The following is a 23,994-nucleotide window of genomic DNA, read 5'->3' as shown; positions in this document are numbered from 1 at the left end:
TCTAGAAGGATAGGGTTTCCATGGTCATATGACAACTCTGGACACCATGAGATTACCTCTTTGGGGCTCCGTTGATTTGGAGAGCCCCATTTTAAAGCTCTGCTTCATGTTTAGACATGAGGGGAGAGAGGAGGGGATGGTTGGGAGTAGGTATAGTTCTAAGTGCAAGACTTCTCACCTCTGGTGGTGACACGGGTCACGAAAGTCAGAGGTACACATCTGTTGTTTTCTAGAGAACAGAGGCTCTTATATGTTTGTTTTGTTGAAAACCTTGTTAGCCTCGTGTACATGTATAGCGTGACACCAGAGCTAGGCCCCCCTACCCACACACACACACAACCTCACCCTTTTTCTCAGTCTCTGCAGTAACGTCTTGTGTTTTCTCTCTTGTCCGATTCTTTGGGATAGTAACTGACATCTCTGAATAACACAAGTAGACCCACAGCCCTCTTTTTGTTTGGGGATCTTGTCCATCAACATCCTACTGCAGAAGATGAGGTTTATTTATACTCTACCCGGCTGCCCCAGTGACGCATCCCTCCCCCTTTCTTGATCCTGTAGCAGATCGTACTGAAGTCTCGGTTAGATCCCCATTCGTTGTTCCTGCGATTATGACTACCCACATGCTAACCACAACGTAGCCACTTAAAGTATGATAGTTCTATTCTTTCTCCCATGTGTTTTAGTTTTCCCAAGGGCCAGTAGCGTTTCCCTGCCTATCTGTGTCCCATCCCCCATTAGTTTAGTTTTCTAGACATTTATCATCAACCCATCTACTGGCTGCCGGCTGTTATGATCTCTTAATATGTCCAGGCATGCCACCCGTTTTCTTCCACAAGAGGATGGCTGGGGATGTGTCAGCATTTAGGAGTGCTTGCCGCTGTTTCTTCGGAGAGCCTGGGTTTGGTCACCCAGCACCTATGCTGTTCCCACGCACAAATGCTCTCAACCCTCCCCCACCCCTCTTTTAAATCGCCAGTTGGACCTATCTAATGTCTTATGCCATGTACCCAAAGCCTGCCTCCTTCTTAGCTTAAAGGGGACATGGGAAATTCTTGTTTCCTTTCTGTTGCGAGTCTGAAAACCCTGGATAGATGAACATGGCACAGACTGTTCAATTGTAAACGACCCCTTTGGAATCTTGAGAACACTCCTCATTCCCTTCTAGCTCCAAAGGTAGCTGCTGATGGTTCGAGGACATATAGCTTCAGATTTCTGATTCCAGAAACGAAAGTCACACAGAGAGAGAATCATCTTTATAATAATAATATCCGTTGACTTAGGTGTGTTTTCGTATTTTGTGCTGGGAATTAGTTGGACTTTCAGCCTAGGAATGCACATCCTTATGTCCTTTGTTCTGTTTCTCTTCTCCATCATCCCTTCTTTTCTTCCCTCTTTCTTGGCTTTATTTTGGGGAGGGGTGACATAGGATTATCTCAATGCAGCATAGGCTGGCCTTGACCTCAAGACTCTTTAAGTGCTAAGGTGACAGGCGTGTGTCAGCCTTACCTGGCTCATGCACTGTCTTCCTTTCATTGCCCCTGTGTTCCGTCTTCTCTCGCTGTATAAATCATTTTACTTGAGAGATGAGACTCTTTAACTAGCCCTCCACGCTTCCTCACGGCTACCTTTCAGATGACTGCAGTACTGCCTTGGAATTTTTTAAATTCCAAGAACTATGCATTTCCTTTGCTTTGTTTTTTTTTTTTTTTTTTTTTTAAGTTCTGCTCTGGCCTCGTTCGTTGCCTGCATCATCTATCTGAAAACCACACGAGCGTGGTTAAGAGTGTGGAGGATCTGACACTGGGACCCTTCCTTAGAGCATGTTGAAGGGGCTGTTTCACGGGTGAGACCCAGTGACACCTCTCTGCATCTTCCATCTGAACCCATCGGGTTTTTCCACGCAACAGGCCTTCCTATTTCCCACCTGCAGGGTATAGGTCCTGCTGTTTCGAGACCTTTTATTTTTTAAAAAAATGGGTATTAATAAAAAGTGCTGACATAGCAATGCAGGAAGAGAAATACTAGGACTTCCTGGGCAGGGCCGTACTGACTTTTCCTGACTGTGGATAATTTGATACTTGCCGTGTTCTGGAGGAAGCAAGGCATGTGGGCTGTCACTGGAGGACCAAGGCCATTTGGCTTCGGTAGCTGTGAGGCTGAGAGATGGTACGCCATGATGTCGGCAGAGCCGGAAGCAAGTTAGATGTCCCTCTGGGAACCTCCCCCTCCGGGTTCCTTGCCTTCAGCTGTGTCTGGTGTTGGGCGTTTCCCCCATACCCTCAGTGTCACTGTTCTTTAAGGGTACATGGACCCTCTTCCCCAAGATGAGGACGATCAGGATCCCGCCTAGCAGAGAGACAGATGGAACTCGGGGGAGCCATGTTGCGTCCAGTACGGCAGTGGAGTCCGCTCCCTCCCACCCCCCACCCCCGTGTATGGGTCCTGGGCAGCTCTTCCTCTTTCCGTGTCTGATGCCTCTATTTGCCTGGCTTTTGGAAGCCTCTGTGACGTGAATGAATTGATCCTCAGCCTTTGCCATTAATGGCCAAGGTTTGGGGCTCTTTAAGTCAGCTCTGAGTCCCCCCAGCTCTTCAGCAGTTCCCGGTGTTTTATGGCTGTTGTCTTGGTTTCCGGGATTCTGCCTCTGCCTCTTAAGAGCCCCTTTGCTAAATCCTTGGAAATGACTGGCCGGCTTCTTCTGTGCATGGTGCGGGGAGGATAGGCCAGAGTGTTGACGTGACAGCTGATGGTGCTTTCCATCTGTAGATGCTTTCTTCTTCCCAACCTGTATCACAAACCTCGAAGGACGGATGGGCTCCAGTGCTTTCATCTCTGGGCTGCTTTTCAGGTGATGAGCTAACGAACGCACATTTGTTGTCTTGTCTCCGGCTACTAATGTGCTCATCTCTGTCTGGCTTGTTCACTGGTCTACTCAACCTGTCACTCACGCAGTGACACCCTCAGCTATTAGTGGATGCCAATAGACTCGCTTACTCGCTGGTGCGATACTAGCAAGCATCAGAGTCCTGCTCTCTCACACACACACACACACACACACACACACACACACACACACACACACACACACACACACACACACACACACACACACACACACACACACACGAGAAGGAAGAGCCAAAACGGGCCGTGAACAGTGGTTCTGGTGGAAACCCAGATGGTCAGCCTAGGCCAAGCCTTAGGACCGCAACAACTTAGTTTGTGGGAGAGGCAAGCCTCCCCCAGCAGGAAGAGGCGTGGCTATCAGGAGCAGGAGGGAGGGGGTGGGTTAGGGATCATCTACGGGAAATGCACACGGCAGACATGGGTCCTGTTCTCTTCACAGCCCCAGCAGGTTCTCCTCTACCCCGCTCCATCTTTCTGACACCGGGTCTCTCTCTTTCCTGCCACTGAGGCCAAGGCTTCACCAGGCTTGGTGGCCTCCTTTTCAAGGTAGTGGGGTCGGTGGGACTCTATTGAGCCTTCAGACGGCTAAAAAAACGTGGACCTCTGCAGAGGGTCTCCTAACCGAAGATCTTTTCCTGACTCCGTGGCCTTTCAGTGTATGCTTGACTTCTGTTCCTAGAATGTAAGGTGTGTCCAGTGACGGATGGCCAAGTAGAAGCTTGAGGGATGGGAGCAGGCGGCCCTAGGCCAAGGCCTCTGTGTTTTATTTTGCGCTGCGAGACACAGTGCTCCTGCCTGTAGACTGTTTTCTGCTTAACACACCTTGGAGCAGCCCGAAATATCTGACATTTTTATAGGACCCAGGCATTCAAAGAGGCTTTTCTTAAGTGTTTCTTGTATAAGGATCTCACCCTCCAGGAACCTTGTGAAGTTCTGCATCTACCAGAGGAAATATGGGAGATAATACCCAGCTCAAATGACAAGGCTGGCAGCAAAATGAAGTAGAGAGCTTTAAGGCTAATTGTTTAACAGTAAGGTACATGTAGGGCTTGTAAAAGGTACATAGGAGGGGTCTGGAGGTGAATCTCAGTTGGTAGGATGCTGGCCTAACAAGCAGGAAGCCTGGGATCTCATCCCCAGCACAGCATAAACCGGGTAAGTGCAGCAGTCGGGAGGGGGCAGGAAGATGCAGGAAGGCTTCTCTTCCACCAGTCTCTTCCCTGTCCTCTTCCACCCCCTCTTATTCTTCTCTTATTCTCACTGCCAGACTCAGAGTACATTCCGTCTTCACAAAGTCAAGTTAATGTTATATGCAGACAATCAAAGTGCAGTTGGTAAGCAGGTTGGCCGTGGCTAGGAGTGAAAACGGGAAACAGGCAGACTATTTGGAAAGCCTAATTTCTGCCTTGCAGTAGTATTTCTTTTCATCAGGACTCACGACAGCAACCAACCTAAACCCACCCCTCCCCCCCACTTCCCCAGGTCCTGGGAAGGAACAGATTCTAAGAAAGACAAGAAGTGACTGAAGGCTCTCTAAACAGAAGGGTAGTACCTAGCTTACCTTCCTTAGAGGCCTGTGACTAGTTACAAGTTAGTGTATGAAAACGAAAACAAACAAACGAACAAAAACCAATACCAACTGATGAAAAGCTGCAACCAACAAATGAACCCCAAGGAAAATCTTGCCTCCCACACCCCACCCCGTGCTTAACTATCTCCCAAGAAAGAGGTCCCAATAATTTCCCTCCATACCAAGCAACTTATGTCCCTGTCTCACCCGCATTCCCCACCCCTGACATTTGACCTCATTCCTCACATCCTCATCTCCAGGGAGATGTGGTTCTGCCCCCATAATGGTCTCCAGGACACTGCACGGTCGTCTTTGGGCTCAGGAACCTAGATTCCTGTTACCTTCCTTTCAGTGTTAGTCATACCTCTGGTCGTGTCTTCCTGGAAACTGTGTGACAAGAGACTGATAAAAATCCACTTTGTGAGGGCTGGAGAGTGGGAGCTTAGTCTTGAAGACTCGGGTTTGGTTCCCAGCACCCACATCAGGCAAGCTCACTGCTGCCTGTAGCTCCAGCTCCAGGGTAGCTGGCACCTCCCCTTCTGGTCTCTGTGCACAACTGAACACACACGGGCCTGCGGGCATTGCTACAAAGACATGCATGTGCGTACACACGCATTGGAAATAGAATCCAGTTGCGAAGATCTGGATGATACTATGCTGAGCCCTTGTCCTTTAAGAAACGTTTTCCTCTTTCTTTAAGAAACATTTTCCTCTCCCATCTCGAAAGAAAGGTGGGGGAGGCGAAGCCAGAGGATGGAAAAAAAAATTAAAACTCGGTTATATCAAGAAATGTTAGGTTTCACATGTGAAAATGTGAACAGGACAGATGAGCTGGCCTGTGGACGGGTTTCTCTTGTCTTACGGTTACTCTCAGCGTGTGAGAGCAGGTGTGCGTATGTGTGCGAGTGTTCTCCAGAGAGAGCCTGTGGGAGTGAGTGGCTGTGTATGTACACCAGAGGCCGGCCTCGCGTGTCTTCCTTGACTGCTCTACACCTTCTGTATGGAGAAGGGTCTCTCACTCAGACCCAGAGCTTTTAGATTCCTCTGCTCCGCCATAGCCAGCCTGCTCCAGGTCTGAGGGGGTGGGGGTGGTTTTCAACATTGACCAACAAGGTTTCCCTGACAGATTCTCCCTGATTGAACGGGTCCCTGAACTGAAATCAGAGTTATCGGGTTAGTGTGACTCACCCACTGTGGGGCAGGCCCTGCAACCTTGAGTATAGGACTCTTTTTATTCTCTTTGGGGTTCTGCTTTTGGTAATGTAAAAATGCTTCCCAGACAAGAGTTTCCAAGACTCTTAAAAGTTACAAGATCTCTTCTCCGTGGGCACCGATTAAAACAAACTAATGCAGCAGCAAATTATGTTTGGCAAACAGACACCAGGAAGCAGATATTTGGACTTCCTGGGCAGGACACAGAGCTGACATTTTCTTCCTGAGCGTGAATCGTCAAACAGTCGCCCTGTTCTGGAAGAGATAAATGATGAGCAAGGATGTCCTGCTTTGGCCATTAGAGACCAAGCCCACAAGGCCAGCAGAGCCCAAAGGGGTGTTAGGAAACTTCTTAGACCAGGGTGCCCTTGATTTAAATGGGGAGGGACGGACAGAGGAGGGATGGGCTTTTATGCCCACTGTAACCTTCTATAATAGGTAACATGAGGACCCAACTGATCATGGACCAACATGTGTGTTATAAAGGGATGTGTATATGCATACCACAGGCTGGAAATATATGGGCCTATAGCTCAGGGGTAGACCATGTGTCTGTCGTTTACAAGGCTCTGGTTCAAACCCTAGCGCTGAAAAAAGGAAACCACGGAAGGGAGAAAGAAGGAGGGGGAGGGGAAGCGGAAAAGACTGTCTTCTACAAATAATCTCCCATTTGGGAGAAAGTAAATTTTTGGCAAAATGTCACTCCGCTCGAAACAAACTTCCCACCGCTGATTACATACACACTTGAAGGGACAGCACTCGGGAAAACAAGGCACCCCAGGCAAGAAGAGCGTTAGAGTAGCCTGCCTGCTCCTCGGGAATATTGATTCACTCCGTCCTCTCCACCCCTCCAATCCCAGAAGAAAAATGAGAGGAGATCAAGGACTGAATGCACACGATAGCCTCAAATGCTCCGAGGTGGATGCAGAAATCCATGGAGCTGTGGTTCATAAAACCGGTGTCGGGCAAAGCTGAAACCTGACCCAGGCCATGAGCCGACTCTGCACTCTGCAGAAGGGCTCTCTTGGCAGAGATTTTTTTTTGAGGGGCCCCAGGAAGGCAATGGAAGGCCTCTAGTTCCTGAGCTGGCTCAGGGGTCAGAGCCTGCTCTAGCTGCTGCAGTGTTGTGTTTTAAGGAAGCCAAAGGGAGGGTTGCTTATCTCTGGCTGATAGATGTGTACTCTTCAGCAGGGCAGGAAAAGAACTCATAAACAGACCAGGCCTGCTGGGGGCTTCTCAGTTGGTGGGGGCCGGAGACTGCAAAGGAGAAGTTTATGACACATTCATTTTGTTGCCGAGAGTTTGTATCACTTTCCTCTACCTAAAGTTGTGTGTGTGTGTCTGTGCGTGTGTGCCTGTGTGCCTGTGTGTGGCCGGTTTTACTGAAGAGACTAGCTAACTGGAGGGCCTCTTACACAGTTAAATGCAAACCATGTGTGTGACCCGAGCTTTCCTCCTTCCCCCCAGAGCATTGCACATTTGGCGCAAAGAATGGGTTGAGCTGCAATGCGGTGGGGTGTGTAATGACTAGTGGGCCGCTCAGTGTGCTGGGAGAGATACATGCACTGAACTCAGCAGAGAGCTTGGCCTGCAAGGAGGTTGGTTGTTGGCAGCCACTGCCGGTCCCGAGTGCAAACAGCTCAGACTCCCTGTCCCAAAGGGTTTTCCCATAGCAGCCCCCTCCCCACTCCTGCTTCTCAGGTAGGTTTCATGCGGGGCACACAAAGCTTTTTGTGTTGTAGCCAGGGCAAACTCTCCACTTCACTAGCCCCATTTTAAACAAGGCACTGACGCAAAGGCGTTGGGGATAGCTCGGTGGTTTCTGGCTCATGTCTAGTGTGTGCAAAGCCCTAGGTTCCATCTTTAGCACTAAAAGGGGTTGGCAATACACAATGGCAAACTTACTTAAAACGTGATAGTTTTGCGATTAACTGTATAACTCAGTTGTGTGGGTTTGTTTTTCTTTGTTTTTTTTTTTTGGTTTTTTGAGACAGGGTTTCTCTGTATTGTTTTGGAGGCCATCCTGGAACTCACTCTGCAGTCCAGGCTGGCCTCAAATTCACTGAGATCCTCCTGCCTCTGCCTCCCAAGTGCTGGGATTAGAGGCATGCGCCACCAACGCCCGGCTAGTCGTGTGGTTCTTGGTCATGAACTTGTTAGATGGTTGTAGATGGCGTCTATGCTGTTTCCCAGTGTTCAGAAGGCCCTAGAATCCAGAGTATTTGTTACCAGCCACCACAGATCCTAGTCACACTGGCCACATTGAAAGCACTCTTACTGGCTTACACACACACACACACACACACACAAGCCAGGAAAACGTATAGTGCAAGGCCCTCCGGCCAGTCTGGGCTAGCTGCTTGCTTCTCTGCCTGTAGTCAAGAAAAACACGAGGTAAAATGTCGAAGGGGGCAGGGGCAGGCGTGTCTTCCCAGAGTGCACGCGTGTAACATGTCTTTGTTAACTGCAGGGGAGACAGCACGAAGGCAGCAAGTCCCCACCTCGCCACCAGCCTCGGAAAACAGCAGCGCGGCCCACAGCATTGGGAGCACCCAGAGCACTCCCTGTTCGAGCAGCAGCACAGCCTAGCCAGAGCCAGATGCCCACCGCTGCTGCAAGGGGCGGGGCCCGATGTGCCAGTGCTGTGTGTCCAGACTCGGAAAGGCTTTGACCTGGGTTCCCTGTAAAGAGAGTAAAGTCGGAGTGTATAGACGGCCTGCTGTACCCAACCCCCCATCATCACAGCCAATGTCAATGTGACCCCCTGGACATCTGTCACACACAAAAGCTAAGCTGGTGGCCTTTCCCCCTCAGGTCCCTCACAGGATAGGGGTTTCAATGTGAAACATACCAGTTTTTTTTTTAAATGCTGCTTTGTCCAGGTGTCCAAACAAACATCCATCATATGGGGTGGTTAAGTTTTAACCCAGAGTTACGGGGAATAGTAAAAAGGATGCGACAGCTGGAAGAGTAGAACCAGGGAGATTCTCTCCTAACTGAACCAAGATGTAAAGTAGAAATGTACCCTCCATATCCAATCTGCAACTCTTCTGACCTACCACACCCACTTGGTCCCCTGTTTAAGCTTGCTAGCCTTGGGGGTGGGGGCTAACACCCTGTCACACTTATCAAGGCAACATTCCTTTCTTGGGCCAAAATGAATGCCCATTCCTGTTCCTTTCCATGCACGCCAACTCCATAAGTGTCTTAAGGTCAAATTTGTTTGTTCTCACAGGCATACAGAAACAGAAAATGGCCAGAGTGTGGAACAACACACTTCTGTGCCCGTTTCTGACATTTTGTCCTGATGTTTAAAATTCAGGGCTGGGATGGTGGGGAGAGGGTGGTATTCAGTGGTATTTGCAAGATGGTGTGTGTGCGCATGCCTGTGTGCATATAAGCACAAGTGTGTAACATCTGCACGTCTGAGATAGGATCACACCCTCCTGGAAAATGTTCTATGCTTCCAGAGTCAGAACATGACTTATATGTGATAGACTATATGGGCTCAACACACCAGCCTTACTGATGAGCCTTTTATAAAAGCCAAACCCTTCCAAGGAGGCAGCTCCTTAGGGATGATGGGCCCCAGCTCATCTAATGATGTCACCAGCTCTACCCTGAGGGTGTGGGGGGAAAAGGGGACAAGAGTGTTCATGTTAAAGGATCTCACAGAGAAGGGTTTCAGGAGAACGTCCTTCTGACAGTAATGTGATGCCACCATGACAGAGCTCAGCGACAGCTCTTCCAGGGAAACTGATCCCCAGAGGGGACTTCTCCATGCCGGATCCCCTGCAAATTAAGTAACCTTTCTTTCCCAGAACCCCTCCCAACAACTTAAGATTCCATAAGCAGAACAAGCTAGATTTCTAGCCCTGAACTCTCACAAGCAAACTCCACTGCCTTTAAAGTCAGGCCGTTGTGCCTGGGCTTCATGGTTGAAAAGACCTCTTAGTCACTGTGCCCTAGTCTAATTGGATGGATGGCAGGCACAGCCTTTATTCAGTCTAGATAATCTGAACCAAAGCAGATTCCTTCAGGGCCAATAGCTTCAGACTGATGCATTGATACACTGAAAATATTTCAGATTTGCATTGATACACTGAGAATATCTCAGATTTCCACATGTAAGGGCAAAATTGTGAGAGACTAGAGAAACTTTTCTTCATTGTTTTATAACATGAAGTTGTCAATTGTGGAGGACCTAGATATTTCTACGCTACCTGTGTTTAAAAATAATGCGCTTTGCCTAACCTTCAGCAGAATGTAATTGTTAAGTATATTCTATGTATAAAGATGTTTAAAGATGTCTTCAAAGAAGACTAGAGTCTTTAAATCACTTATAGCTATATTTTACTACAAAAAGTCTGTATAAAGATATATTTAAATGTTTTAGAGAAATTTAAGTTACCCCATATGAAATGTTTAATTTCAGTTACTGTGAATTCTTCTAATCAGTTACTTTAAAAAAAAAAACGTTTCCATCTTGTTAGAAAGAAAATTAGCTATAGGAAGGTATTAAAAAGATTCATTTCTTAGATGGACAGAGTTAAAAAAATTTGTAATATATTTAAATGTATATTTGAGAGATAATACATTGCCAATGATTTTATAATCTTAAATTAACTTACAAATTTATAAGCTGCAAAGTAAAAGATTTTTAGGAGAAAGAAAAAATGCTCTTTTATTCCCTTAGACATCTATTACTCAGCTCAAGAAACCCAACTCAGTATTGGGGAATGAATGTCCCAAAGTATAAAAAGCAAAGGTGGCCTCCCCGGCCTCTTGTTACAGCATTTCCGACTGCTTCGCCATTCACAGACCTAAATACAAAGTACAAGCTTTACTTTCGTAACGTATTCTGCAAGTTTCCTAAGACTGGCTGAATCCATTTCTATCCTACAAAGTCTTGTGTTGTTTCCGGGGGGCCACACCGTGACCAGAAGCCACGCCAGACTGCATAAGTCCAAGGTGGCTGTTGGCGGCAACGCTCTGTAGCGTTTCGTTTGGTGGCGGTATTCCCCAGCTGTTAATGCGGTGTTTTCAAAGGCTGGAGACTTTTCTTCTGCCTGAGCTGGTCATGTATCAGTTTTGTTTTGTTTTGTTTTCTCCCTAAACACAAAATGGTGTCTTGCTCGTCTGGTAATGAGATTGTACATCCCGTTTCCTGTGTGTTCTCCGCAGGCGTGCCTGAGTGTGTGGGCTGCGCAGGTGCGCGCCCTTTTTGTACTGTAACTACCTCATGGTCTGAATGATAATACTGCTGGCTGTATTAAAAAGAGCACATTTTGTCGGGTGAGTTGTGTATGCAAACTCTTTTTAAACCCTGTCTGTTTTTATCTGGGGGCTCATTCGTAAAACTGACAAATACTTTTCTAGGAAGGACTGTTATCGGTTCCCAAATACAATAAACTCCTCTATTCTGGTTTTTCCTGAATGAGCCTTTGATTGTGTTACTGTTTTTCATCTGTGAGGGTCAGAGTGTACCCTGAAAAAAAAATCCCTGTGGCCAGTTTGAACACCCCCTGCTGTAACCTGTCCTGTTTGTGAGTCAGCGACTTTGTGAACCTGCTTAGAGTTATAGTTTTGATAACCACAACTTTAATTCTTTTATCTGTGCATAATAAAGAGATATATATATCAGTTATCAAGATCCGTGTCTTATTTGTCATCGCTGAATTCTCCCCTTGGGCTGATGCAGCTCCGATTACACCAGCTGCAGCAGGACCAAGGAGGGAGATGAGGGTAATGGAGAGAAGGGCAAGGCCCCAGGAGAGCAGAGGGAGTGGGGCTGTGTCCGGACTTCGTTCCTTGGCCTTCTGTACTCCTAGAGTCAAGGGGGTATGGGGGGGTCATGTGTGTTTAGGCTCCACTCTTTACATCTCCCCCAAATGTCAAAGCTACTTCCACCCTCTCTGTCTGCCACTAGCTTCTTCCAGTTGCCCAAGGCAGAAATGAGATAGCTGGAGCCTCCTTGATACCCATCCCACTTACTAAATAAACCCGAGGTGTCAATCGCCTTAAGGATATTCCCGCTTTCAAGTGATGAACTTGTTCCTACGGACACTGTAACCACTTGCCTGGGGCCACACTCCCCCCCCCCCAGCTGAGCCAACCACAGCAAGCCTCCTGACCAGGCACCAGACTCTTTCTTGCTTTCCTCTAAATCCTTTCTTCACCACACAGCAAAACTCCTAGAACCATTCGCATTGTGTTACTGCCCAACTCGAGCCTTTGAAGTAACGTTTGCCCGGCTTAAAATGCTAAAGTCGAACTGCTGCTGTAGAAAGCTTCCCTTCCTTCTTCCTCCAGCCACTTCCCTGGAGGAACTGGTTATCAGTGATCTTAGTTGAAAACTCAAACTCTATGTTTTCATAAGTAAGGGTTTTATTCTGTTCATAAAAATAGTATAGAGAGTGGCTTCATGCTTCTTGATAACTACATACCATTTCCTACAGGGAATCAAACCTAACTACTGGTAATGGACTTTTAGAAGTGTCTTTTTTTTTTTTTCAGAGTTCTAACAAAATTTTCTGCTGTGGTTAACATTGTGTATGCATCCAGATATACATAATATCTATGCATTTAGGAATACAATAGATATTATTTACACACACACACACACACACACATTTTGGAGCTCTAAAACAACCACAAGAACCGAAAGACAATCTCATCATTACAAGAGGAGGTTTTGACATAAAAAGATTTGAAGAGCTAACTGTGAGTTCACACTCAATTCCAGCACTCAGGAGGGTTGATGGGAGGACAGTTCTGAGACAGCCTAGGCTATATGATAAATTTCAGGCTAGCCTAGGTTACCAAACAAGGTCCTGTCTTAAAAACTGTTTTGGTTTTTGTTTGTTTACTTATTTGAATGGGAGAGATTTAACAATGCAATTAGGCTTGATCCTGTGGGTTTACAAAAGACCATGTTTCCGGGTGTGAGAATGATATACAGATGAGATAGTTCTAGAAATTGCTCCTCACTCCTCCCCCCAACTACTTGTATGTAGATCCAATTCTATGTTCACCCCTCCCTCCTTCATATCCTCTCCCCTCCCCCGCTTTTAATAACCCACCAAGTCTACTCTGAGCTGCCCGTAACCCATGGGTGAGGGGTTGTCTCTGGGGCATAGTCAAGTGACCAGGGGTCACACCCTTTAAGGAGATAGGTTTTCATTGAGCAACCACCAACTAACCTGATCTCCAGGTCCTCAGGTAGGGGTGGGGTCTGCCATTTTTCTAATGAGCTGGGGTTTTGTGTTTGTGATTTTCGAGACAGGGTTTTTCTGTGTAGCCCTGGCTGTCCTGGAACTCGCTCTGGAGACCAGGCTGGCCTCAAACTCACAGAGACCCACCTATCTCTGCCTCTTGAATGCTGGGATTAAAAACATGCATCACCACTGCCTGGCTTTGAACTGTTTTGTTTTTTTTAAAGAAAATCTTCATTGGGGAAATTGTGTGTCACATGTATGACCAATGTCTCCTCATTCCATTAGCTTCTTATTCTGTTCACAATAGATACATCACCAAGATAATTATTTTTCACTTAGGTAGTTAGCTATGCCTATCTTTCCCTTGTATCTTTCTTGGGGTTCTGTAGCCCCAGATAGACCCCCTAACACATTGTCAGTTTTGCTCTTAAGGTTTGGATGCTGAACCCATATATGTTGGATATGAAGGCGGGGTCTATTTTTGTTTCTTCCAGATGAGAGCTCAGTTCTACTGGAGGGTCTATTTTAAAGTTCACCCGTTTTCTACTAGAGTAAGATTTTTTTTTCAAATAAGGGGCTGGAGATGTACGTAAGTACATGATACTGACCTAGTGTGTGCCTGCGGACCTAGGTTCAATCATAACTGAAGAAAAGGAAAAGGAAGTGTGGGTTGTCTGGCATTAAGACAGATTTGGTGTGAAGCCATGAACCTAAATAGCACAGCATTATCAAGCCTAGGAAAAGACAACTAGAGCAACAGGAGATCCAGCTAAGGCGTTAGCGTGATGACAGCCATAGTTCTCATTATGTTCTGAAATTATTCCACATCCCAAATGAAAATGTCGCAACTCTGAGACCTACATAAAAGCATATGGGCTGTCTGGTTTTCACTGAAAACAAATAAATCTGGCATTCCCTTCCCTGTTATTGCAGAGATTTTGAGAAAGGGTGGTCTGGTCACAGTAATAAGAAGCAGACCAATGTCAGGTCTACCCCAACGGTTGTGGTTCAGCCCTGATCTCTCTCCCGCCTCACGGAAAAATCATTTATAAGTCAAGCATTGGGGCTGGTGAGATGGCTCAGAGGTTAAGAGCACTGGCTGCTCTTCCAGAGGTCCTGAGTTCAATTCCCAGCAACCACATGGTGGCTCACAATCATCTATAATTAGATCTGGTGCCCTCTTCTGGCGTGCAGACAGACATGGAGGCAGGCTGTTGTATTCACAATAAATAAAAAAATAAAAAGTCAACCATCATTTGAGGTGTGTTGCTTCTTCCAGCCACCTAGGAAAGCTGTAACAATTCTGCGAAATGAAGAAATATCACCCAGTGTTATTTTCCTTGCCCTATGTTGCTAAGGTAACAGATTTAAAAGAATGCAAGGTGCTTGATTCCCTTTTACAGATGTCATTCGCAGTGTGAGGTTTGAGCTGGGGGCATGTCTCTGCCTTTGTCTCTGGAGTTTCCATCTTGCCTTTTTTCAGAGGAACTGGACGCTGTTGCTCCTTGTGGAGGCGATTTTTCACACTCGGGTAAAGGTCATATGATGTCACCCCCTCTCTCCTCAGAAGGCCACAGCTTGAATTGATTTTTTTCCCTCCACTTCACTGACTCCAAGAATTTGTTTTTTAAAAAAAAATTCAAAAGTAGAATCCCAGGACTGGTTTTGTTTTGTTTTTAACTTTTAAATGCCCCCTCCAAAGAAGCAATGTGTGGGTCCTGTTTTGGGCCTAAATCTGAGGGGACACGGTCTGTCGTGGAGCTGAAGGCAAGGCAGGCGGCAGAAGGAGTGTGAAGCTGGGTGGGTCCCTCACCCCCTACCATCTCGGCAGAGCCGTAAGCAGAGAGCACACAGGAAGTACAACGGGGTTATAAAAGCCAAGGCCCAGCTCCCAGGGACCAACTTCCGGTGGAGCGTTTCCATCTTCCATGCGGCATCAGCAGCTGGGGGCCAAATGCCCAGACACACAAGGTGTTCAAGCAACACTGCCTACCACCTTGGCCTAGGAAGTGAGAGTTGGAAATGAGTGTAGGCTCTGGAATTTCGTCATCCTGGGGGTATGAGGACCAGCCTTCAGGGTGCCCTGACCAAAGAGATGTAGATGGATGGAGAAATCATGGGGAGAGCGATTTGCTGGAGGACCTCTACACGCCTGGTCCTACCTATTCCAGATGAACACATTTATGGGGTAGCACAAATGTGACTTCGTCCTGCCTGGAAATTTACCTGGCCTAGAGACGATATTTAAAAGGTCAGGTGTAGAGTATAACCTTCCCACCAGCCTGGTTCCCGAGCCACATCAGTCCCAAATGAACACACAGGAGGCTATATTAATTATGAAGCTGTTGGCTGTTTGCTGTTTGCTTGTTTCTTACTGGCTAGCTCTGACTTAAGTATTTACCCCATAATTGTTAATCTAAGTATTTCTCTTACCAGAGAAAAGGGTCCGGACTTCTTACCACTATGGCAGCTACATTGATGACTCCCTGTGTTTCTCCTTCCCAGAATCTTCCTCGATCCTAGTCCCGCCTATCTTGCTTCCCTATTGGCCAACAGTGCTTTATTCAACAGCCAATAAGAGACAGATTTACAGAATGGCATCTCCCATCAGTCAGGTACATCCGTAGTCCCACAGTAAAGTCCCATAAATGCTTCCAGTATTTTAATCTATTTATGATTTGCTTGGAGAATACTCAAAAAGAAAAAAGAAAACAGGGTTACTCAGGGACATCGTGCAACTTGTGGTTTTAGGTGACTGCAGTCACATCAGGCTGTATCCATATAATCTCCCCCTCCTTAACTGGCCCTTACAATCTCACATCCTACCCGCCCCCTCCTAGAATGGGCCCTTAGCCTGCCAGGGGGGTTGGGCATCCTGTAGGCAGCATGCAGCAAGACCGTTTGTCCATCATGGGACCAGAATCCACATCAACTGTCGAGGCAAGTGCTCAAAACCAGACAAAAAACAAACAAAAACAAAAACAAAACAAAAGACAACAGCCATGTAGACACGGTTAACAGCAAAACTTCTCCCCTGAGCCCCAAGAACAAATGCAGCAGCTCAGCCTGCTTCCTATACAAGGCATAAAACTTGCGTGGCAGAATATTCCTTTACACTGTGCGGAGAGGTGTCACTGTGGCGGGTTTGATAAAGAGCTGAATGACCAATAGCCAGTCAGGAAGAGGTTAGGCAGGAGGACTTCTAGGGACAGATAGGTCCCAGGAAAGAAGGAAGGAGGGGTCACCAGCTGGATGCAGAGGAAGCAGGGCATTCGGGAGGAGAGGTGAAAAGCTGTGAGCCATACGGAGTGATAGAAATGGGTTAATCTAAGCTATACGAACTAGTTAGAAACAAGCCTAAGACCGGGCTTTCATAATTAATAGCAAGTCTCTGTGTCATGATTTGGGGGCTGGAAGTCGAAAAAAAAAAAAAGCCTGCTACAAACATGGGTTTGCTAGCAGTGAGTCTTCAGGGACAACGGGAAAGCTGCAAGACTAAAACTATGGGTAGAAAAAAAATGAACATGTTGGCCAAGGTCTAATAAAAGGGTAAATCAGTGTCATCCACAGCACGGTTCTGGAAGCCCCGTCTCTCTTCTGGAGGGTACAGTGGCAGTGCTGGGAGCTGACATAGTGGAGCAACCACCCATGCTGGCTGGTAGGATGGAGTCTGCTGTAGTCTGAATGTAAAAAGTCCACGCCCGCCCCGCCCCACCCCCGCCCCGCCCCCGCCCCACCCCGCCCCGCCCCGCCCCCGCCCTGCCCCCGCCCCGCCCCCACGTTTCCACCCCACATCCCCCCAATGCACACAACCCACACAGACTTGTGAGCTTGGACATGTGGGTCCCTGTCTGGTGGCACTGTTTGGGAAGTTCTGGGACCCTTGAGATGCGACCCGACTACCAGAAGGGATCGCTGAGAACAAGACTTGAAAGGTTACCTCTGCCTCTGCTTCCCGATTCTTCAAAAGGTAACAAGCAGCTTACTGTATAATGGTCTCATCACTATAGACAGTCATTCCAGTTGTCATGCCTTCCTGGCCACAACAGACTGTTTATCCCGAATCGTGGGCCAGAATAAGTTTCTGTGGCGTATTCTGTCACAATGCCCAGAAGTGTAACTAATACACAACCCCTTTCAAGGTATGGTGACCACACCCCTCAGCCAGGTAACAGCGGCAGGAAGTATCCATTGCTTTTAACTAAGTGAAGAGAGCCTGGCTCTGTTGATCAAGTTACAGAAGAATTCTGATAATGGCATTCTGTAGAGCACAGCAGAGCCAAGGGAGAATGGGACTTTTTTCCAGCACTTGGGCAATGGTAGGCACCACAGCATGGGAGGCATGATCTTATTTAGGTTCCTATATTCTACATTCTTTCCATTCTGCCCATCATGGTGGAGTATACGGATACAGCATGACATAACTACAGCCGTCTTAAGTGGTAGCCATTACCTCTACGTAACCCTAAATGTTTTCCCCTCCCTCTTTAGGATCAGAGTTTTATTCTAAAATCTGAAAACCATTATTTCACTCTTACTCCTCCCCACCCCCTGACTCCAGACAATCTAAGAATTGTTTACAACAGGGAGACAGGTTTGTCACTGGTTTACTCTGCAATGGTAAGAAATGGAAGGTTGCCTTTTGGGGTGTAAAAAATCTACTTCCCCCCCGCTGGAAGCCTTCACATACTAGATGCTATCCCCTTAGAGTAGGATGGTTTGTGACATTCAGAGAAACTTTAAGACCACAACTAAACTACTATAATAAATTGATCTCTGGCGTCACTCATTAAACCACAGTGTGTCAGGGGCTGTTAGGGATCTCCCATGGGACAGACTATGGCTAGCGTGTGAGCATCTGGTGAGTAGGCTTGCTTTCTTCCCTGTTTGGGGAGATGCTTGAAGCCGCACTCTATTTTAAACTGTTTTGGTGAACTTGCAATTGGAAGAAAGGATTCCTGCGGTGACTCAAAGCAGAGGCTCCCTTTCTGTGAAATGAATAAACACTTCCTAATCTTTCTGTAAATACAGATTTTCATACGTTCGGTTGGCTTGCCATGCTCTGTGAGAAATTTGTTTGCTAAGGCTAAGTGTGGGTGTGGATGCGGCTGAGTATTTGGGAAACGAGTGTAAAAGAATGAGTTTACTCAAACCATGTCATAAACCCTGCTGGTCTGGGTAGAAGTCAGGAGGTTTGAGAAACATATTTTGAATGAGATAATAACAACAGACAGAGACAGAGGATGGGAAGTCAGAATACACACACACACACACACACACACACACACACACACAGAGAGAGAGAGAGAGAAGCACAAAGACACAGACACAAGCCAACACACACTGACACATGCACATACACGCATGCACAGATGCAGACATAGACACAGATAGGCACAAACACGTGTGTGCTCACACACAGATAAACATACACATACACCTGGTTATGTACTATTTTCAGGTCATAAAAAAAAAAAGGAAAGCAGAGGAGGGTGAACCACCAGAGAGACGCCATGTAGCCTCCGAAGGAGTAACAGGTCCTGGCATTCTCCGATAAGCCAAGACCATGTATTAATGGTTATGGGTTAATAATTAAGAGAGAGCTAGCCAGTAAGAAGCCTAAGCCACCGGCCAAACAGTTTATAATCAATGTAAGCCTCTGTATGTTCACTTGGGACTGAACACCTGCCGGACCAGTCGGAACAGAAACTTCCTTCTACGCGTTCTCTTCCGATTGGGGCAAATGTTTAGTGCACGCCGCGTGCCGTTGCTGCTGCAGGTGAGGGGGCCACATCAGTGAGCAGCAGACCCTGCCCCTTCTGAACTGCCAACCCCAGCAGGGACACGTTGAACACACATCAAAACAGAGCAAGACAAGGGCGGTAGGGAATAGGAGGTGTGTATGGGTGGCGTCTGTTTCAAGTAGGGCTGGTGAGAACCTCTTCCCACACTGAACAGAGAGAGGGCCCAAACACAGCCGGCCACCCTCGCCGAGACCAACAGAGAGCAGAGGGCTGGGGGACAACACAAAGACCTAGACCGGAAGCTCGCGGGAGGTGTTGAGGACTGGCAAGGAGGACGCAGCGGTTAGAATGAGATCGAGAAGCCGTGAAGCCAGTGTAAGAGCTAAGAGGGGAGAATGGACCGATAGCAGCATCACGTCCGGTGACCCGAGGGACCCAAGGCCAGGATCAGACATCGTTCCTGACGAGGCAGGAAACCCGTTGTCCTACAGGGCAACGCTTACACGTGAGAAGGGGCTGCTCTGTAGAGAAGAAACGGATGAGAAGACCCAGGCCATGGCCCTTTGCCACAGTGCTGATGGGAACCAATCTGGTAGCAAGGGTCGGATTTTTTTTTCTTGGTACAATTCGAAGGAAAATCTGAGGATACACGCTGGTGGATTTGGGTAGGATGTTGAGACACCGGGCTTGGGGCCTGAGACAGCGGGGAGAAGCCATAGCGGCCTCGGCAGGAAGAATTAGGGTGTTGGGATCTGGCAGAGAAGATAAAGATTCCTACTTTGTGGGAACACCTTGAGCAGAGACCCACTTCCCCTTCTGCCTGGGAGTAGGCAGCTGTAAGACAATGTTTAGTAAAAACATGTTTACTAAAAACGATACAATAAGTTCCTGGAAAAGGCCTTCCCATGGAAACCGCCCTGACCTTGACCTTGTTCAAAGACTAACCGCACCTTTAAAACCCACACACATCCACCTCTGGTGTCAGAGCAGAACCAGCCAGGGTAGAGGAGAGAGCGGAAGCTTTTCTGGAGGGAGCCTTTCTTAGGAAGTTTTCTTGAACCTTTTTGGAGCCTGTTTAAAGTTTTCTTTATATTGTTGAACGAGTCTCTGTGTTGTCAATCCCCGACACCCTCCGCACGTTCTCGGACACAGGCCGAGATGCAGACGTGACACTACTTGGGTTATTGTGTCCGTTCCTGGGTTTCCAAATGAGATGCTGTAATGCCAGACAAACGTCTAAGACAGCGTTTTTGAGGTGTGGAATCGGAGAGGAAGGTACAAATTTAGAATCACCAATATAAGAGATAAGAGTGTGCTTACTAATGGAACCCAGGGCATTGCACATGCTGGGCAAATGTTTTGCCACTGAGCTACACACCCCCGGCCTGGAGACTGTAGTGGTATCTTGCCTTGCCAGTGAACTTATAGCAGTGGCCACACTCTTTGGGCGTGGTTGAGTACAGAAATGACTGCTTTAAAATAGAGAAATTGGGAGTTGAGGGGGGAGGTAGGACCGGGGGGACGGGACACTGTCTTGGGTCTCGGAGAGCATCAGAAAGGCAGTGACTACATCTTCTGGAGCAGGAGGCCGGGGCTGTTATTTACCTCTTATCTGTGTAAGTTGTTCCCCAATAAAACACCTATTTGTCCTTTATATTGGGTCTGGTAAAACTCCTTATTCCCTTCCCCCCACCTTCCAGAGATACCATTTCAAGTTGTACGGGATGAGACTGTCCAGCATTATAAGGACAGGAAGAGTATGCAGGAAGAGAACACTGAGGCTGAGGTGCACGTTCAGAAAGATTCGCATCCATCTTCTGCATTGCTGCCCCTCCCCCCGCACGTGCCTCCCCAGAGTCACGAGTAAAGCAGAGGTGATGATTCCCAGCTCCTGACATAGGAGGGTTAGGGGTGATAAACAGCCTGGCCGGTAACTTAACAAGAGGGGAGGCCATGCTTCCTCCCCTCCCCCCCATGGCCTCTTCCTCTGTGTTCCCTGCACTGAACACAGCAGGACCACTTTGAGTCATCTCGTGCTTCGAGATGATGAGGAATAAACTTGTTCTCCAGCTCCGGGGGATAACCCATGTTTAGCATCCCAGTTCTGAGGGCAGATTTGTGTTAGCGATGGGAAAGGCTGGTATCTGTGGGGGATGGCTGAATCAGTGGTTAAGTTAAACAGGCCACTGGGGAGAATACGGTGGGCACTGGACTGCGCCTCTGGAGCCTTTGGCCCCCCAGACCTAGGAGTGTCTGAAGGGCTGGCCATACTTGAAGAAGCAGCTAAAACATGCAAACATAGGCTGACCTCCCCACTTCTGACCACTCTTGCTACCTTCAACTCCTGTGCAGACATCTGTCCCAGGAATGGACCCCCCCCAAAAAAACCCTCCTGTTGGTGAAGAGAAATGATTGCCAGGAATACGTTCTGAAGTGAGAATTCGAGCTCACTGGTGGGGCTTGGCTATGAGAACCTGGGTAGATTTCTAGAAAAAAAAAATGTAGCAGTCATTGTTAAAAACCTATAACTAGGTCGAGTCCTAATATAGCCCAGATGGACAAGGGCTGGGCCCATAAAAGGATGGAAGGAATTGCAGGGCCTGCGTGGACACGTGTGGGACTAAATCAAGTTCCGGAGTGCAGGCAGAACACAAGATCAGCTTATTAGTCATCCACTGCCGTATACCACCACCACCGCCGCACGCTTGGTGGTTTTAAAAACACTGCAGGCTCGCAGAAGTTTTTGTGGCAGATAAGAGCTGAAGGAACCAGAAGGGTTCAAGACCACCGGGCATGCAGGAGCAACTGCGGGGTGTGAAGCTGGAAGCCTCGGGACACAGAGGGAGGCTCTGAGCACCTGCTCACGGAGGCTGTGGCTCCGAGCCAGGCACCATCAGTCAGCCCGCGGCCTGGAGGGAGGAGGTGGCGTGACAGAGTTTCCTGTCGGGATGGATGTGGGATGAGAGAGAACCAGGGGTGCAGAGTGTGCCTGAAGGCTTGGGGAGAGCAAAGAACCAAGATACACATTAAAGAGCAGGAAGAGATGTAAGGCAGGCAGATTCGGGGAAGAATTCAAGAGTTCTATTGTCCACAGTCGTTTATCTGCCAGACACTCAAACCAGAGGTGTCAGCAGGCCACTGGGTATATGAGTTAGGGAGAAAGCCTAAGCGAGTAGCAGAAAAATGAGACAGTTATCCGTGTATGGACGCACGGACCTTCCTTGGATTGCATCATCTAGAGAGTACTCAGAGACAAGGGACAGGTGACTGCATGATGGGATCAATGGAAAAATGACGAAGGAAGCGTTGGTTAAACGTTTCTATGTTCAAGGTGGAGTTGGGAGAGAAGTGGGTGGGAGAATTAGTTTTTAAAAATATAGATTATTGCCCGGTGTTGGTGGCACACGCCTTTAATCCCAGCACTCAAGAGGCAGAGGCAGGAGGATCTCTGTGAGTTCAAGACCAGCCTGGTCTACTGAGTGAGTTCCAGGACAGCCTCCAAACCCTGTCTCGAAAAACCAAATATATATATATATTATTCTGGGAACCTGGAGGTGGGAGGGAATTGGGTCAAGAGAGACGGAAAGCCTGGCAAACATGATCACTTATACTCTCTGGCCCATCAGCAAGTCCTTTTCAACCACCTCCTTGTTCCAATCCATTGTTTGTTTCTTTGTTTCCCCAAGTTGGGGGCCAAGCTTGTTGTAGGTATTATCTAGGGTAGGGTGGGGTTAGAGTTAAGAGACTTGGGATTCAAGATTCTTGTGTTTCAAGACAGGGTCTCTCTGTCTAGCCTTGTGGCAATTCTCACATGAAGTCAAGGTGCTTAAAAGTTCTGGGTTCCTAGAAGCAAAAACCAAGTGGATAGTCATTAACATGATCATAGAGTGTTTAACCAGTGCTTCATTCATGAGCTTTTTAATCGATCCATCCATGCAATCATCTGTCCCATTTCTCTTACATTCCCAACACCCACAGGATGGATTTTCCACTCATTCGGCAAGGTGCCCGGCCAGGCCATTCCCTGTGCCTGCTGTAAAGGAGAGACATATGCTGTATGCCTGTGCTGGTAAAGGATTTCATGTAAGAATACTGTGGCCAGGTGTTGGTGACGCACTCGAGGCAGGTAGATCTCTGAGTTCGAGGCCAGCCTGGTCTACAAAGCAAGTTCCAGGACAGCCTCCAAAACAGTACAGAGAAACCCTGTCTAAAATAATAATAATAATAATACTTGACCAGTCCCTGGACCCCGTACCAGTTGTAGTCATTTTACAGTTGACTTTCTCTCTTTTTATTACAGTTAGAATTGGCAAGTGACTTCCTCTCTTAGTCTGGAAGACCTGACAACATCTCGTTGTTTTGACTGCATTTCTCTGACAACTGTCAAGTGAACATCTCTTGCATACTAGACAACCCCCCCCCCCCCGTGGTGAACTGCATATGTGTGTGTGTGTGTGTATAATGCCTTGCCAGTTTCCCTACTTAGAATCGGCCCTGCTTCCACTGATCGTGTAAAAACATTTCCGTATTATCCCTGACAAGAGAGAGAAAGTCACTGCGGTCCAGTGTGCCCATCAGCTGGGAGCAGTGTGGAAGGGACTGCCACTTTCGCAGCTTTGTCCTGTTGTCTCTTGGCCCTCAGCATCCTATGGTGAGAGGAAGACAGTGACAGAACAGGAGAGCCTACACCCAGAGGAGGAAAGCAAGAGTCTTCCAAATCTCTCAGCCCACCGCTGCAGAGCCCCAGCCCCTCCACCAGGCCCCACCTGCTGCCCCCCCCTCCCCCTGCAGCGGGTGTGGTCTCCTTGGCCAGGCCTGAAGGGATTATCCGGGATCAATATTTGAAATAGTTGATATTTTTTTTCAGTCTAACTGGAGTTAAAGTCTACAAGCTTTTTTTTTTTTTTTAACTTAACCACCAAACACCAGAAATAAAAACCTGGAAGGGCGCCAACTTGACTCAGAGCCAGGGCCCTCCCCCTAGCTGAGGAGGAACGAGGCCACCGGCCCCAGTTGCTTTCCCTAACTGTTGACAATTCCTTTCAAAGGCCGGACAACCCCCCTTCACGTCTCAGATTCTTCAAGGGAGTAAATGCAGCCCCAAGAGCGATTCCTAGAGATCCTGTCTTCCCAGCTTGGCTCCTGAGACCTGAGCTCTTGCTGGGGCTGGGACAGGGACAGGGAGTTTCCCCCCTAAGCCGTCCTCCCCCCAACCCAATGCCCCCCCCTCCGGTGCTCCGTGTGACCTGGGCCCCAGATCTGGTACTTTCCTAGGGGGATTTTCTGTTGCTGGCTCTGCCAATGTTAAAACAAGATCCCGTGGTGGGTCAGGGGGGAGGGA

At 47.8% G+C, this 23,994-nt stretch overlaps 1 protein-coding gene and 1 long non-coding RNA gene across 5 annotated transcripts in view; both read left to right on the top strand.

Moving 5' to 3' along the window:
- The window catches only part of Tgfbr3 (transforming growth factor beta receptor 3), a 184,042-nt gene extending 172,703 nt beyond the window's left edge, over window positions 1-11,339 (top strand). For all 3 annotated transcript variants that reach the window (XM_040733617.1, XM_040733616.1, XM_040733618.1), the window contains one exon: window positions 8,163-11,339. In XM_040733617.1, coding sequence (XP_040589551.1) covers window positions 8,163-8,281 — 119 coding nt within the window. In that variant the 3' untranslated portion in view covers window positions 8,282-11,339. The remainder of the gene's footprint in view (window positions 1-8,162) is intronic.
- A 4,755-nt stretch (window positions 11,340-16,094) lies between these two features.
- Window positions 16,095-23,525, top strand: LOC121135130. 2 transcript variants are annotated; one of them, XR_005872317.1, is made up of 4 exons: window positions 16,095-16,567; window positions 16,731-16,879; window positions 22,632-22,736; window positions 22,954-23,525. It is a non-coding gene; the product is annotated as an uncharacterized LOC121135130 (long non-coding RNA). The 2 variants fall into 2 exon arrangements; XR_005872316.1 differs by lacking the exons at window positions 16,095-16,567; window positions 16,731-16,879 and having other exon boundaries at window positions 22,161-22,736.
- Window positions 23,526-23,994: the final 469 nt, after the last annotated feature.

The sequence above is a fragment of the Mesocricetus auratus genome, unplaced genomic scaffold (genome assembly GCF_017639785.1).
Source record: "Mesocricetus auratus isolate SY011 unplaced genomic scaffold, BCM_Maur_2.0 Super-Scaffold_100031, whole genome shotgun sequence".
Taxonomy (NCBI): domain Eukaryota; kingdom Metazoa; phylum Chordata; class Mammalia; order Rodentia; family Cricetidae; genus Mesocricetus; species Mesocricetus auratus.
Note: the sequence above shows the minus strand (reverse complement) of the source record. Positions and strands in the feature narration are given on the sequence as shown.